General features: G+C 40.9%; 1 protein-coding gene across 1 annotated transcript in view; it reads right to left on the bottom strand.

The window, feature by feature from the left end:
* Window positions 1-2,730: 2,730 nt before the first annotated feature.
* LOC140811618 (uncharacterized) overlaps window positions 2,731-17,531 on the bottom strand; it is a 45,822-nt gene continuing 31,021 nt past the window's right edge. The window contains exons 7-14 of the mRNA XM_073169616.1: window positions 9,542-9,894; window positions 8,854-9,321; window positions 7,189-8,386; window positions 6,700-7,053; window positions 6,392-6,623; window positions 3,560-6,210; window positions 3,335-3,480; window positions 2,731-3,196 (exon numbers count right to left, since the gene is read on the bottom strand). Coding sequence (XP_073025717.1) covers window positions 3,019-3,196; window positions 3,335-3,480; window positions 3,560-6,210; window positions 6,392-6,623; window positions 6,700-7,053; window positions 7,189-8,386; window positions 8,854-9,321; window positions 9,542-9,894 — 5,580 coding nt within the window. The 3' untranslated portion in view covers window positions 2,731-3,018. The remainder of the gene's footprint in view (window positions 3,197-3,334; window positions 3,481-3,559; window positions 6,211-6,391; window positions 6,624-6,699; window positions 7,054-7,188; window positions 8,387-8,853; window positions 9,322-9,541; window positions 9,895-17,531) is intronic.

The raw sequence follows: 17,531 nt of genomic DNA, 5'->3' as shown, positions 1-17,531 counted from the left end.
AATACATTCAATGTGACTGTTGGAATCGAAGACTATATATAGCTGAAGAGTTTGGTTGTGGAAAAGGTTAACATTATTACGAAAAACAATAACAACGAGAACAATCAGTTTTCAAGCCAGTTTCGATTCATTTTCAAGCATACATCTAGTTTCACTACAACAAAATAGGCATTCAACAACACATCAAAAACAATGATTTTTTTTTTATTAAAACTGTTGTCTTTTTTCTTTGTACAACGGTTTCAACAAAAACCGTTGTCGTAGCCTAAAAAAACCCGCTCATAGACAACATTTTTTTTTTAAAACCTTTGTCTTTGATGCATCTACTAGAAAACCATTGTCTTTTAGCGCTTTTTGGGGGTCAAATAACCGTTGTCTATTATTCTGTTTTTTTGGACAAACGACAACGGTTTTTAGAAAACCGTTGTCTTTTAGCGTTTTTTTGGGGGTCAAAGTAAAACCGTTGTCTATTTGCGTGTTTTTTAGACAAACGACAACGATTTTAGAAAATCGTTGTGGATTAGCATGTTTTTTTGGAGAAACGGCAACTTTTTTAGTGAACCGTTGTGGATTAGCGTTTTTTTAGAAACGACAACGATTTTAGTGAACCGTTGTTAAAATGGCGATGGTATAAACAAAAACCGTCGGTGATAGCCACAGTTGTTAAACCGTAAACCGTCGCTAATTTAAAATTGCGAAATTTAATTAAACCATCGCGATTTTTCAATTAGCGACAGTTTTTTAACCGTCGCTATTTTAAAATTTGCGACGGTCGTCGCCAATAGCGAGGGTCTTTTTATAAACGTCGCTAATAGCTACAATTTAATAAACAACCGTCCCTAATAGCGACGGTTTTTGCTTAACCGTCGCTAATGAAAACAATCTTTGCTAATGTAAAACCGTCGCAAATTGTCTGTAAATACTCGCATTTTCGGTCTATTTTCCTCCACACTTTCCACATCTACAATACATTTTCCTCTCTTGTACGATTTTAGTTTCGATTTAGAGTAAGTTTTTTCGCTTCAATTCTTAGTAAACTTCTAAGTGTTTGTCAAGATCATGAATTTTATTATCATAGAAAGATAGTAAGTTTTTTTGTTAGATTTATTAAATTATAAAAATAATTTTTTATTTACTTAAAAAATTAAAGACGAATTATGTCTAAACCATCGCTAATTAGCGTCGGTGTTTTTTAAACCGTCTCTAATTAGCGACGGTTAAGTCAAAAACCAACGCTAATTAGCGACGGTTGAGAATAAACCGTCGCTAATTTTATTGATGGTTTTTTACTAAGCCGTCGCTAATTAGCGACAATTAAAGTTATACTGTCGATTGTACGGACCATGAACCGACACCCCAAGACCCATCCTAGCATGCCATAATATCGAACTAAATTCGCACAAACACCCAAAGCAACGACATCTACCCTATGACACATACAATTCCAAAAACGTGGCAATTGACACCAACTCGTTTCCTACGACTTCTAATGCATTCGAATGCCTATCGACACTAAACGACATATCAAATAACATCTCAACATCATACTAAGCATACCTAGACGCAACAACGATCACCCGTTGATCCCTAACGAACCCTGCAACAAATAAACTTCAAGAACGAATCAATACATAATTTCCTGAAAAATGCAGTTTGAGCAGTCCCACGAAAAATCTCATAACTCATTCAATTTTTATCTAAATATTTCGAATTTACTGTCAAATCGAAGGTATCGAAAAGTTTTATAATCTTTATGTTGAATGTTTTCTCAGAATCGTGACTGAAAAATTGCAGTATTTAAAAAGACAGTAAAAACGAGTTTTCAGATATAAAATTATTTCAAAACTGGTCCAAACCATTTTTCGCTCAAACGACGAACGTCACACATGAATTTTTTACGAATAAAATATAACACAACACATAATATGACGAGATCGATGCAGAAATAACAGAATATACGTGCCTTCGATATTTAAAATACCGTAACGACGATGCCGAAGCGGAGATGGCGTGAGGATTGATCCGGGACAAACGTGGCGCTAAAATCTTGTAATAAAATTCACGAAAAGTTGCTGGAAATTTTCAGAGAGAGGGGCGGTTGCTCTTGGTTTTTAGAACCCTAGGATTTTCTCTTTCAAAAAAATATAAAATCTGAGTGTGTGTGTGTGTGTTATACGGTATTTAGTGTGTGTTTGTGTGTGTGAGTGTGTGTGTGCGTTTGTTTGGGTAGGAAATAAAGGAGAATTTTTCTTAATTACTTCCTTAATCAAAATAATTAAAGTATTATCTCTCTACTAACCTCTAATTAAAACCCTTAATTAAAATAACACACACCAAATGCTAACTTTAAAAGTTTCAAATGCTTAAATCACTAAATAAATAAATTAGGCTTTAAAATACCAACAACTTAATAAATTAATTAAAATGCCCCAACCTCAACTTAAAATAAAACACCACATTAAAAATCGCCAAATCATCACCGGTCTCTTTTCCTCGATCCCGCCTCGAACAATCGCCTGAAACATGAAATTTGAAAAAAAAACATTTTAACGTGCATCACATAAACATTAAAATCATGCTATTTAAATAAATCATGCATCACTAAAATCATTTCAAACTTAAATAAAATATTTAACAATTAAATAAATGCATGAGTTATACGTGTACTGAATTTGAGCACTACAAAAATATATCAATTAAGCGCATCGGAAGTTGCACCAATAGAAAATATGATAACAAAAATACAAACTATTACATTCCTATAAACAGTTTTTACACAAAAGCGTCCCAAAAACCAGCAAATGCACCAAGATATATTTTGCAAATAGGTTCCATTAACACAGAGATTTTTAAGAGAGAATCCCATGAAAAAAATGGGGAAGTTAACATAGGTAGTTTATCACACAAAAAACACAAGTTTGCCACCAAATAGCATCAAATCCTCTCTGATAATTTGTAATACAAACATCAAGGTGACAAGGCCATTTGGGCATGGAGAGGGCAAATATTTACATAAATTTACTTCTTTTTTAAAAAACTTCCTTTCCCTTTCTTGGCCTTATTTTTGTTGTTCTTCTTTCCTTCACTCGAGTTTGTGTCAAGCACAGTTGATAAAAAGTCTTCTAGTCGAGGTCTTCTGGACTCCAAGCTCTTCAAAAGTTCTCCCATCTCAGACAAGTCTTGACCAACCAAGTCACTGCATTAATGCCAGATCATCATTACCGTGGTATCAATGAGTTCATGAAAAGACTGTGTAGGACAAAATATGGAATAATAAAATATTTTGTGTGTTTTTCAATGTGTAAGTGTTTTCCAATTGGTTCCGACAACTAACCACGTAGTTAGCGAAGATGATAGCTTCTTCAATTCCTCGATGGTGTCTTTGACTTCACACATGTTCTCATCTGTTACACGAGAAGGAGATTCTTGCTTAGTTAGCTGAGACACTGCAGCTGCAAAGAAGTTCATATGCTCCTGTACCTGAAAATATTGCAAATTTACGAAATCAGAAAATCCTTATCAGCAAGAAGCCATGAGATAAAAATCATTTTAGAGTTACCTTATTTTGTAGGCCAATGACTTTCAAATCTCTCTCATTTTCACTTCTATGAGACTGTAACATGTCCGATATGTCCTTGAGAAATCCCCACTTCATTTGGAGGTCAGTTTTTGGCCTCCATTCTGAAGGTTGAACAGCAGGTTTCTTACCTTGATTTCGACCAACTTGAGGAGGAACACTGCCAGACTCAGTTGTTCTTGGAAATAACACATTAATTATGTCATTTTTGCATGAAAACAACCTGAGGTCCAGAAAAATGACATCAGGAGACACAAACTTGAAATTATTTTCTCTGAAGCTAACAAGCACAACAGGATCCTCAATAGCTTTCAGTGCTGCAGCAACTGTCGCTGCACGTGATTTAATATTCCTCTGTCCACATAAGAGAGCATCATAAAATTCTTTTTGCTGATGGGATCTTATTTGAGGTCTGCGCAACAGCTTAAATAGTTTATTAAGGGGCTTTTCAGAGTTCAGATACGCCAAACATAGAATCACTACCAATCTTTGTACTAGCACTGGAAAATAGTAGTCATAATCGATGTTTGAAAGCCTAATCCATTCTCCTGTGTCAACAATGTTTTCGTAAAGAAAATGGTGAACCACATTGATTGTGAAATCAATGATGCTTTCCGTGGAGGATCCCATGTCTGTATCTAAATTGGCACTTGGATTAGAATCCGACTGTAGGCATACAACCCACTCTACAAATGATGATTTTGAGGTGAAAAAACAGCCACGAGGGTGAGGTGCTAGAATCAAAAGGCGCTCCAAAAGATATAAGAAACAATTTGGTGATATATAGTTGGGTACCCTCCAGTTGGACATATAAGTTTCTTCAAGAGCTTTGACAAATACATGACTCAGAGATTCCGTGGAGCTGCTTGATGTAGAATTATGCAAACTTCCTGATTGTATGATTCCATCCCCTAAAGTGGTATCAGGAAGAACTTGTGGTGCCAGATTGCTCGAGGCAGACGCCATTGGAGATTCCGGCTTAATGATGTCCCCAAGGATCTCGATGAATGCTTTCCAATACGAGTTTTTAGGTAAACTTTTGGCCATCATCTCACAAAGATGGTGTTTCGGCTTGCCAGACCCTAGCCAAATCATAAACACTTCTCCAATCTGCCCATAGGTAAGATCACAGTTTTTGCTGATATTTAGAGAGAGGACTTCTTCCAGTAAAGTCTTTGAAATTTGGGTCTCCCGAAGAAAGATCATGTTTGCTGATAAAGACTGTCGAGGGTCTAGGGGGAAAACAATTTCCGAGTACTTGGTAGATAGTTGCAAGAATTCCTGTAGTTTTGAGTGTTCAGATTTATTCACGTCGAGAGTTTTTGGCTCAATCAAGGACTTAGTTATATCAAAAATGAAAGTTAGGCATATGCCTTGGCAGTATATGGACGAGGGTTTCACCACAAACAATGAATGAAGTGCCTCCAAAACTCGAAGTCCGACAGAAACCAACTCTTGGCGCCAGTATTTTTGTGTTGCTGACACAAAATGCCGAGCATGAAGAGTTGCCACCTTTCTCTTCTGATGCATAAATGTCTTATGCACATTATCAACCCATTTAGCATCATGGTTCATCAAAAGACAGGTGACACTTGAATCTTGCAACAACCTCACACCAAAGTAATGCAAACAGAACTCTATGGTACCTTTAAATTTGTGGGTGTCGCCTATTTCCAGATAATCAAGACATTCTATGATCTCCAAAATGTTTTTCTTCCACAAGTCCCAAATATAAACAAGAGTTCTGACGGAGACTTGGTTCATCAAAATTTTTGCCTCCCAACCACTTATTAGATCAACTGGCAATTCATGATCCAATTCATATTTTGCTGCATGTATTCCAAAATGCACGTCTAGTAGTCTTCTACAGGAGAGAATTTCAGCTGTGCGATTTTCATCTCGTTTCGAAGTAACGAAACATCGCATCAAGTCATCCAAGTTCATACGCTCGTGTGACAAAATTTTGATATCTGTACAAATGGATGCATGAAAATTTCCCGAAACCTTCTCGGCAAAGGAATTCAATTTACTTAGGAGTTCCTCCTTCTGAGGAAATGACTTCAAAGGCCAACCTTGGGTTGTTGATGTCCATATAGAGTTCGAAAGAACGTATGAAAGGATGAGCTTGGAGGAGCCGGCCAAATTCCCAGCCTTCGCAAGCAGATCAACCTCAACAAGAATATCTCCCATCAGCTTCACAACATCTGCTGCCTCTTCAAAGTTTCCAGACTCTTTCTCCAAAGTTAAAAGCTCTTCAAGGCAATCTAAAGACCTCAAGAAATTGCGTTTGGATTCCATGGTACCAAAAGCTCGAATAAATTTCATAAACAATAGATTATTCTTTTTGCTATAATATTCCAAAGCACCACTTTCTAAAAACTCCTGCGCGATTTTGTCAATCTCCTTTAGTTTAGTCATAATTTCAGCATTACAAGGTGCTTGCTGTCTCCAGAACTCTATGTATTGCAAACCCATATCAAAAAGTTTTCCTTTAGTGCAAGCTGACAAGCACTCGATGAACAAATTTCCCTTGGCACACACATCTGCTGCAGCGTCATAGCACCCAGCTAATGTGAAACAGTCACCGGCTTTTCTTAACTCTGATGTACCACATTTGTGGAGGTAAATCATTCCTGGAGAATGGTTTTATAAATATACATCATAACAGCAAAAATTCAACAACAAAAAAAGATCGAGTACTAGAATGGGAAATTCAACAAAGCAAAAGGTGATTGCTTCACTAAAACTGTATCCCGGAAGTTGGATATGGTAGATTTATTGGTAGTAGATCAGGAGGACATAAAACTCTCATACCTGCTTTTTCATATTCCTTCAAATCACAGAAACATTCAGCTGCAGAAGCAGCTCTTCCAATTGAATCAAATAATTCTGCAGCCTCTCTAATCATTATGCGTGCCTCCGTGGGATTCGGTATGCGAACAGCTGATGCTCTAAGCCCAGAAGCCTTGGCTCTTTTCTCCCATGTTGCTTCTCCTGCTCTTTCAAAGCACGTGGTTGCCATCTCGTAGTTTTTTTCCCAAAAGAGCTACAAAAGCACAATATATCAACTTCGCAAGATAATGGAATAAACGGACCCAAAACATGGTGAATAGAACCCCAACCTTGATTCCCTGTGATTTCCACTCCTCTGGACTGCTTGCCCTTGGCATTCCTTCGGCAAGAGAATCATCTAGTTTCCTAACTAGCACGAGACCCAATCGCTGCCAGTAGTTAAACATAGGTTTGGAGATCTCTGCATTGTTTTCGCAGATCCATAATCTTTGTCTCGTTCGTGTGATTGCCATGTATAATTGCTTCAGTTCGGAACACAAGATACTATGTTGCCACAGGCTAAAACTTGGAAATGACTTTGCAAAGTTTGGATCTAACAGATCTTTTTGCTTCAAGAACTCGTACAATACTCTCCACTGACTTCGTAGAGGTGAAGAGCCAAAAAAGTTGTATAGCAGCACATCCTAGCATTCAAAATTAAGGAATAAAATAAACGAGGAATGAAATGAATGTGAGTTCCATCAAAGACACTTGTTAACAAAGATCTTGATATATCCAAGCAAAAAATTATAGAATTCAAATATAATCATCTGGATTACCTGAAATTCAAGGCCCTTACACTCTATTATAGTGAGAACCAGAGCTTGACTACCGATATATTTAGAAATTTCCTTTCTCGCTGAGTCATCACGAACTAATATGACTTGCTCAGCACCGAAACCTACTGGTTTCTCACTCGCACTTCCGCTGCATCCAAAGATTGTGACGATTAAGCTTTCATTGCCGTCAGGCTCTAGTACAATGGGTGACTCACCATGTATAAAACTGGTCTCAGGAGCCAATGCATCCACAGATTGTGGGAAAAAATGGTAAAGAAGATCAATGACACTCTGTGCTAATCTAAAAATTCCAGTATGAGCATGAAAAGTCTGGCGCATTCTAAAAATATCTGATACAAGGCCTTTCTCCTCTCTTACTGCTGATGAAGAATTTTCGGATTTCATAACAAATTCATTGTAAAACAAAGATCGAATATCTTCAAAACTAAAGTCAATCCCTCTGGCAAATGTTTGTACTGTATCGCCAGAAAAAACAAATCCTTCATCAACATTTTTGCAGATATGTCTGAAAAGAGCAATTTGACTCATACTAAGGTCATGCACTTCATCAAGGTAGACAAAATCCATTTTGTCACCCGCTAAATTCTCCTTCCCTAGCCGAATATGTAAGTCAATTACAAGATCAGAAACATCAAACTCGCCGCGCTCCATCTTCATTTTCTCGTAGTCCTGATATATATCATAGATTAGCTTTCTCTTATTGGCACTTAAAATGGATACCCTGCTCTTGGATAATGAAAGATAGTCCTGCCTGTTTCTCTTAACATCACATGCTTTCCCTGTTTGTAGACCACCTTTGATATGAGACATAATCTCAGTAAACACTAGACAAGGATCAAGGTTTTTTGTTAGCTTTGTAGGGATATGTGGCCAATACAAGGACGAGAAACGGTCATAAGTAACCTCGTTTTTCTGCATGAGAGTCTGGAGAGCAATGGATCTGAAACTTCTACCTTCATAATGAGAGGAATCTTTTACATCGTAAAATCTCTCAAAATATGAATTGCCCAGAGTACCATCAAGCATCATTAAAAATTTATGAAATGTGATAATAAGCGGGAACTTTTCGGGTTGAATGCCAACAAATGTGTCTGGAATATCTTTAAATTCAGCCATTTCTTCTATATCATCAGTATCAGTGAAACTGCTATTGGCAGAAAGGTCTTCGCTGGCAAAACTGTACAAAAAATATGCAAGAATGATACTGGTGACTTTAATAGAAGTAATACTTACAAAGTCACTGGAGCATGCCAGTAAAACGAGAGGAAGATATTTTGGTACTAAGTAATATCTTTAAATTCAACCATTTACACTTAGTTAAGATTAAAAAAAAAAACAAGTTATGGCCAATAACAAAGAGCAGGAAATGGAAGATAGGACAGGCGTCCTCGAGTTTTGCACTTGTCGAGTTTATTTTTGACTAAGACTTGACACAAGTTTTAAAAATCATCTCGAAAAAACAAAGTTAAGATTAAGATTTCTTCTATTACTATACTAGCATGCCATCTACAGTAAAAATCAAATCGATTCCATTTCTATCAGTTCCACTAAAATCATATGAACAACAAAACGTGCAGCAGGATTTACAGAAATATGAATGAAAGGAAAACACAATGACAAAGCCAGTTTCAGAATACAATGCACCTCTTGAGCTGAGCCACGTGTCGTTTGACTGCATGACAAAGTTTTGGACTCACGGTGACAAATAGCTGACGCAAGGTGGATTGACCCTGGCACTGAGAGTCATCAACTGAAGCAATGCAGTACCGCTGTAGCTTCTGGAACAGCTTCATAGTCAAAACTGGTGTCGTTCCAGTGCCGGATCTACCTAGAATGAAGCTGCTTCTAGGAAACATTATTATCTCTCGCTCTTCTTCAGTGACTTCAAATGGGAATTCAGCTTCTCCACCCTCGTGATCAGAAAGCAAATGCTTGATAGAACCGGAAGACAGGGAGTAAAATTTCATTAAAAGAAAGCTTTCACTCAACACGGAATTTTGAACATAACTTCTGCTATCAATGGCCGAATCCATGCTGCATTCCGTGCCATCGAGATTCTTAAATCGGACAACAACATCAGAACTAGACCAAACCTTTGGTACTTCCAAATTTCTGAAACAAAAGTCAATTTTGTAGAATTAAGTTCGTTTACGAAAATGTCAAAAATGGAACCAACATGAAATGAAAAAACTAGTGCAAGATGTACAATCAAAACCCACAAGCTTGATTTTGAAACTGATCTAGCACATGGTTACCATTTCTTGTACAAAATAGTAAGCAGATCACAGAACTTAAATATCTAACACAACAAAATACAACCAAAACGGCATACCCCTCTATGCGTTTTTCCTTGCAGCGATAAATAAAATCGTCTGTCTGCATGGCAAATATTATATCAAGTGGTTTCAACAATTTTGGGATCTCCTCCGGAGGCAGTATGTCCCAAACTCTCAGAAATTGTGTCCAGATGGAGTCCTTCATTATACCAATGGAGCACAAAATATAGTATCCTTCGACTTTGAATTGTTTCACAACACACGAAGAGCTCTTGCATCTCAAATCCACTTCAATGTTCTTGGGTCGCCACCCATTGGCAAGCTTAAGCAATTTACGTACGACCAACTCCTTTATGCGTGATGATTTCAGTTTTGCGAAAGATTTTCGGAAGTTATCACTGAATGTTACCTGAAGGATGGAAGATAAAGCATGACGGAAGAATCTTTCTTACCGGTACAATTTGTTTGCCTATACAAAGTTAATACATGAAAGCAGAGTTTTGGTGATGGAGACTCTCTACTAAATTAATGCAGCAAATAAATTGTCAGTAGATTCCATGAATACTTTTTGTTGCCAACATTTGAAACAAAAATATTCAATAAATAAATAAAATAATCATGCTTGTCAAGTTTATTTATATAATTAAATTAATTAAAACCATATAAATATATACAAGAAAATTGAAGAGTTAAAAAAAGTAATATAAAGAAGTTCACAAAATTTATCAGTACTGATTTTTAAAATGAATATCTGATATAATTTTATTGTTGGAATTTTTGGGGCTATAACTGTAATTATAAATATTTAGATGTCAGTCATAAACTAAATGATGATCGATGCATGCGTCTGTTGTGTGGGAATGCAAATCAATTAACTACTTTGGTTCCAAGAGTTTCATGATTTCAATTTGTTGACATTAATGGTCAATGAGTAGGGATGTAAATGAATCAAACCGTTTGCGAACTATTCGAAGCTCGGCACGATAAAAAGCTCGTTTGAGTTTGTTTGTTAATCATATCAAACCAAGCCCAATCTCGATTTTGAGCTTGAAAATTTAATCAAACAAAACTCAAGTCTAAGGATATTCGGCTCGTGAGCTCGCAAACATGTTCGATAATAGGCTCGTGCAAGCTCGAGCTCGGCTCGTTTAGGTGGCTCGCAAACATGATTTTGGAATGTTCAATAATATACTGATTTATGTTTTTTTTTAGGTCTGATTTGTGTCGTTTTGGTTATTTATGAATGAATTTACATTTTTATATCTGATTTAAAATTAGTTTATAGATATATTTAATTTTTAACAAGCTCGATTCAAACTAAAACTCGAGCTCAATTATATGCTTATCAACGAGACGAGCTCAAGTCAGGCTTGTTAAACATACTAAACGAACTATTAATGAATGAAGCTCAAGCCTGGTGATACCCCTATAAGGGCCCGGGTCATGGATGACCCAGGAAGTTTCATTGGGTAGCCCGTATAGAAACCAAGAGGGCGATTATTACCTACACGACTGGGCACTTCATGCATAGCCGGGTCTTTACTTACCTCCCGGGCAGCTAGGGACCGGGCTTTCATGCTAAAGCCGAGGGCTCAATACCCGAGTAACTTACTTAGAGGATCTTATAGATTATAGGGAAGAAAGCGACTGGGCGGGAAGTCAACGTCTTTAGCCTGAACGTATCCCCGAAAATATTGAGAAGAAAGGGACTGGACATGCAGTCAACGTCCCTTATTCTTGGAGTACCCACGAAGCTATCGGGAAGAAAGGGACCCGACAGGCCGTCAACGTCCGAGGGTACAAGTAGTAGGTGAGCACACGCATCAAGGTAACCCTAGCTTCCCCTCCTATAAATAACAGGTATAATTTTCATTTACAGGGTCTAGAATCTCTTCATTCGCAAGCATTCATACATATTTACTCAAGTTTTCTTCCTTGACAACCCTGCTGACTTAAGCATCGGAGTGGTCACACCGGACACCCCTCCGGCGCCCATTCACGAGTTCCTTTCATTGTTTGCAGGTCACAGTGGAAGCCATTTACCTTGTTCAATTTCCTAAACAACACTATAAATTTTTGATTTGATCCGGTGGAGCACCCGACCCTGCTCATCCATTTCATCCGGATCGTATCATTGGCGCCGTCTATGGGAAATTGAGACTAAGGCGTTGATATGGCTCACACGAGGAAGACTAACCAGAATAATTCCCGGGTTCAAGGAGCCGACGCAAATCATTCAAGACAAGAGGATGCTCCCCCTGATCTTATTACTATGACTCCAGCGGAGTTGGATAAGCGTATTAATGAAGCTCTAGAGAAAGCTATGGCTAGGCGGGAAGCTTCCCACCATAATATACCACTCGAGAAGGAACCAGAAAAAGAGCAGGAGCAGCAGCAGGAATTGAGGGAGGAGGAGAAGAGGGGAGAAGTGGAGGAATCCTCTGCTGGATCTAAGTCACCAACGATAGTCGAGGAGATGTTGGAGTTAAAACAGAAAATGAAAGTCTTGGAAGGACAGCTGGAAAATCGTGGAACTTCTCGAGCGTCTGTCAAGGGACGCCCGTTTGCCGAGGCAATTATTCGGGAACCTCTTCCTGGAAACTTTAAATCTGCTAAAGTAAGGGCGTATGATGGAAACGAGGACCCGGAAGAACACTTGGCCAGGTTCGAGAATATGGCTATGCTGCACTGTTACACCGATAGGATCAAGTGTAAAGTGTTTTTGACTACGCTGGTGGACTCAGCTCAGAGATGGTTTGATGGGTTGGCTCCATTGAGTATTAAATCATTTGAGGATTTTCAGAAAGCCTTCTTACACCATTTCAGCAGCAATAAGAAGTATAAGAAAACTGCTTTCAGTTTGTTCGAGGTGAGACAGGGGCCGGAGGAAAGTTTGAGGATGTATATCAAGAGGTTTAACAAAGTGGCTTTGGATGTGCCTACTTGTGCTGCAGAGACAAAAACTACTGCCTTCACTCAAGGCTTAAAAGAGAGTGAGTTTTTCAAGTCATTAACGAAAAAAGTGCCTGAAGACTTTGAGGATTTGCTGTCTCGGGCAGAGAAGTATATCAACATGGAGGAAGCCCAGAAACAAAAGAGGGAAGCCATCAGGAAGGAAAGAGGGGACCGGGCACCTAAGCCCGAGGAGAGAGGACCACGGCGGGGTAATCCAGAGCACTTTTCCCCGCATGTGCCTCTGAAAATTATCCGTGAAAGAGAAGTGCAGGAATGCAGTAGGGATCCGGTTCCCAGTCATCAGCTGTCCCAACCCGAGAAAAATGGATTTTGCACCAGGCATGGTGTGTGTCAGCATAGCACCGAGAATTGTAAAGTTTTGAAAAGAAGTTATGTCCCACCCACCAATCAGGGGCACGACCAGTACACCAAGAGGTCGAGAGGTCCACCTTGGACCTCCCGGCCACCAGTACCTAATGCTCGAGTAGACTCAAGAAACAACCCGAGAAACGATATGGGTAGGAATAGGGAGCCAGAACCCGAGAAGAGGAGCCCTTCGTCCCCTGCTGCTGGACTGATTAAGATGATATCGGGAGGATCTACCGATGGGGATTCAAATCGGGCCAGGAAATCAAGAAGTAGGCGGGAGTGTCTGGAGGTGGAAGGATCTAGGAGGAACGAGGCCGTGATCAGCTTTGGCCCGGAAGACCTAAAGGGAATAAACATGCCCCACAATGATGCTTTGGTTATCCAAGCCCGGGTGGCCAATTACGACATTCTGAGAGTCTTTGTGGATTCCGGCAGTTCAGTCAATGTTATTTTCAAAGATGCCTTAGTGCAGATGGATTTGCAAGGGTTTAAGTTGGAAGTTGTGGAGACTGCCATTTTTGGTTTTGCTGGACATGCGGTTTATCCGGAGGGAGAAATTGTTCTGCCGCTCACTCTAGGCTCCCAGGACATCAAGAAAACGGTCATGACCACCTTCACCGCGGTGGACTCCCCATCATCTTACAATATCATTCTGGGGAGGCCGGCCATGAATGAGTTGAGGGCAGTAGCATCTACTTATCATCAAAAGATCAAATTTCCAGTGGGAAGCCAGGTGGGAGAAGTTCGTGGAGATCAACCCTCTTCCCGAAAATGTTATGTGGAAGGTATCCGGGCAGATCAAGGCAAGTCGAGAAAGGAGGGGAAGAAAGCCAGGGTGGAGTAAATTTGGAAGGGCGGAGTGAAGAAAGGAGAAGTCCACTTTGTGGCAGAGGAAGAGCAGGAAGCTGTGGAGATAGGACCAGGCCAACAGATCCGGGTGGCCCGAGACCTCGATATATCCACACGGGTCAGTTTACTTAAATGTTTAAAGACTAATATTCATGTGTTTGCCTGGTCCCAGCAGGAACTAACAGGGATTTCACCCCTGATATCTGAGCATCAATTAAACATTCTCCCGGGAGCTCACCCGATCAAACAGAAGAAGAGACACTTTGGTCCCGAGAAAGACAAAGTTATTGATGAACAGGTGAAAGAGTTGCTGCAAGCCGGCCACATCCGGGAGATACAATTTCCTACCTGGCTCTCGAATGTGGTGCTGGTACCCAAAGCCGCCGGGAAATGGAGGATGTGTGTTGATTTCCGGGACCTCAATAAAGCCTGTCCAAAAGATCATTACCCATTGCCCCGGATTGATCAGTTGGTGGATTCCACCTCAGGCTTCGAACTGCTCAGTTTCATGGATGCCTATCAGGGATATCATCAAATTCCTTTGGCAAAAAATGATCAAGAAAAGGCCAGCTTTATCACCTCGGGAGGTACATTTTGTTATGTTGTGATGCCTTTCGGGTTAAAAAATGCAGGGGCCACATATCAGCGTTTAATGGATAAAGTCTTTGAGAAGCAGCTGGGAAGGAATCTGGAGGTTTATGTGGATGATATTCTGGGAAAGTCAAAGGAGGTGATGGATTTTATTGCTGATTTGGAAGAAACCTTTACCACTTTGACATCTTATGGAGTCAAGCTCAATCCTACTAAATGTATTTTCGGAGTCAAGAGTGGTAAGTTCTTGGGCTTTATAGTGACAGAGCGGGGAATCGAGGTCAACCAAGAAAAAGTGAAGTCCGTCTTATGTATGCCTTCTCCCCGATCTGTCAAAGAAGTGCAGAAGCTGACCGGGAGGATTGCCTCTCTATATCGGTTTATATCTCGGTCAGCCCACAGAAGTTATCCTTTCTTTCAGGTTCTCAGAAAAGCCCAAAAGTTCGGATGGGATGACAAGTGCGAGCAGGCTTTCCAAGATCTTAAAAAGCATCTGGCCGAGCTCCCAGTTCTGGTAAAGCCTGAGCCCGGGGATAAGTTGTTTGTCTATTTATCCACTACTGAATATGCTGTCAGCTCTGTTTTAATAAAGGAAGAAGGCTCGGATCAAAAGCCTGTCTATTATGTCAGTCACGCTCTAAGAGGTCCCGAGCTGTGGTATAGTGAAGTGGAGAAGATGGCACTGGCTTTAGTTGTGACTGCCCGGAAATTGCGGCCTTATTTTCTATCACATCCTATTATCGTTCTTACTAACAGCCCGCTTGGAAGAATTATGACTCACTCTGAAGTATCCGGGCGGATGATCAAATGGAATGTGGAATTGGGGGAATACGATATTGAGTATAAGCCCCGGGTGGCCATAAAAGCGCAGGCTTTATCCGATTTCCTATCTGAGATGATTCAACCTGCTGAGGAAGAGAGATGGAGGGTGTTTGTAGATGGGGCTTCTTGCCTGGTTGGATATGGAGTCGGAGTCGTGATAATCTCCCCATCGGGAGAAAAGATTAAATTGGCAGTCAAAATTGATTCCCGGGTAACAAATAATGAAGCAGAATATGAGGCTGTTCTAGCCGGCATCCGAGCTGCCCGGGAAATTGGAGCGGCCAGGATTATATTGTATTCCGATTCACAGTTGATTACTCAGCAGATCAAAGGCGTGTATGAGGTCAAGGACGACAAAATGCTCAAATATTTGCATCTCATCAAAGCCCAGGCAGTCGTATTTGTGGATTGGAGCATCGAACAGATACCCCGAGAAGAAAATGGAGAGGCTGATGCCCTAGCAAAAATGGCTGCTTCTTTGTCGGAAGACAGCACCCGGGAGGTTTTGTTTGTTTCCCGAGTAGTTTTAACTATTGAAGAAGAGGAAATGTTGACAATACCCGAGGATTCTTGGATGACCCCTCTGATCAAATTCATCCGGGACAATGAATTGCCCGAGGAGAAAGCTCGAGCACAGAAAATAAAAAGACAAGCCCCCAGGTTTGTTCTCTTAAATAATATCTTATACAGGAGATCATTCCAGGGACCATTATTGAAGTGTTTGAGCGGGAAGGAAGTGATTTATGTTCTTCAAGAGATTCATGAAGGATGCTGTGGTGAGCATTTGGGGGGAACATCTTTAGCTCGGAAAACGATGCTAGCCGGGTTCTGGTGGCCGACTCTTCACCATGATTCGGCTCGAGTGGTCCGGACTTGTGAAGGCTGTCAGCATCATTCAAACTTTCAACACAGCCCAGCCACTCCTATGAAGCCTATTTGGGCATCTTGTCCTTTTGATCAATGGGGTATGGATATAGTCGGTCCATTTCCGGTTGCTCGGGCTCAGAAAAAATTCTTGTTGGTGGCTGTGGATTATTTCTCTAAGTGGGTGGAAGCCGAGCCCTTGGCTAAAATCACCGAGCAAGAGGTTTTAAAATTTTTATGGAAGAATATAGTATGTCGCTTCGGCATACCCCGGCGATTGATCTCGGATAATGGGAGACAGTTTCAAGGAAAGGAAATAACATCTTGGTGCCGGGAAATGAAGATCACCCAGTCCTTCACTTCTGTTGCGTACCCTCAGGCCAATGGGCAGACAGAAGTTGTAAACAGAATCATTGTGCAGGCTTTAAAGACCAGACTACAAGGCAAAGGAAAGGACTGGGTAGAAGAATTGTCTAGTGTACTATGGGCATACATGACTACTCCCCGGGTACCTACTCAAGAAACTCCGTTCAGCATGGTATATGGATCTGAGGCCATCCTTCCTGTTGAGATCGGTCAAACATCTGCCCGGGTAGAATCTTACCCGAGCAACAATGAGGATAGCCGTGCATTGGAACTGGATCTATTAGAAGAAAAGAGGGATCAAGCCATGATCCGGATGGAAGCATATCGAAACCGGGTCATGAAATCCTACAACAAAAGGGTCCGAGTTCGAGACTTGCAGATAGGGGACTTGGTTATGAAGAAGGTTAATCCAGCTGGGGACGTGGACAAGCTCGAAGCTCGATGGGAGGGGCCTTACAAAATCATTAGGAGAGTTAGTTCAGGATCTTTTTACCTGGAAGATGCTCAGGGTAAACTTCTTAAGAGACCTTGGAATGTACTTCATTTGAAGAAATATTATGCTTAGCCAATGTACAGATGTAATTTTCACTTTGAAGAAATAATAAAGGATCGCTTTCCTCATACTTTTGCCTACTATAAGTGATAATGCGGAAAACTGAGGAGACATAAGCCCAGGATACTACTCCCTGGCTCGGGGCTCCGTACCTCGACCATCCCAAAGTCCCGGGACCTGTTCCCCGGCCTAAGGTTCCGCACCTTAGTCTTACATAAGCCCAGGGTACTACTCCCTGGCTCGGGGCTCCGTACCTCGACCATTCCAAAGTCCCGGGACCTGTTCCCCGGCCTAAGGTTCCGCACCTTAGTCTTACATAAGCCCAGGGTACTACTCCCTGGCTCGGGGCTCCGTACCTCGACCATTCCAAAGTCCTGGGACCTGTTCCCCGGCCTAAGGTTCCGCACCTTAGTCTTACATAAGCCCAGGGTACTACTCCCTGGCTCGGGGCTCCGTACCTCGACCATTCCAAAGTCCCGGGACCTGTTCTCCGGCCTAAGGTTCCGCACCTTAGTCTTACATAAGCCCAGGGTACTACTCCCTGGCTCGGAGCTCCGTACCTCGACCATTCCAAAGTCCCGGGACCTGTTCCCCGGCCTAAGGTTCCGCACCTTAGTCTTACATAAGCCCAGGGTACTACTCCCTGGCTCGGGGCTCCGTACCTCGACCATTCCAAA

The sequence above is a fragment of the Primulina eburnea genome, chromosome 14 (assembly GCF_022965805.1).
Source record: "Primulina eburnea isolate SZY01 chromosome 14, ASM2296580v1, whole genome shotgun sequence".
NCBI lineage: Eukaryota > Viridiplantae > Streptophyta > Magnoliopsida > Lamiales > Gesneriaceae > Primulina > Primulina eburnea.
This window is presented reverse-complemented; position numbering and strand designations above follow the sequence as displayed.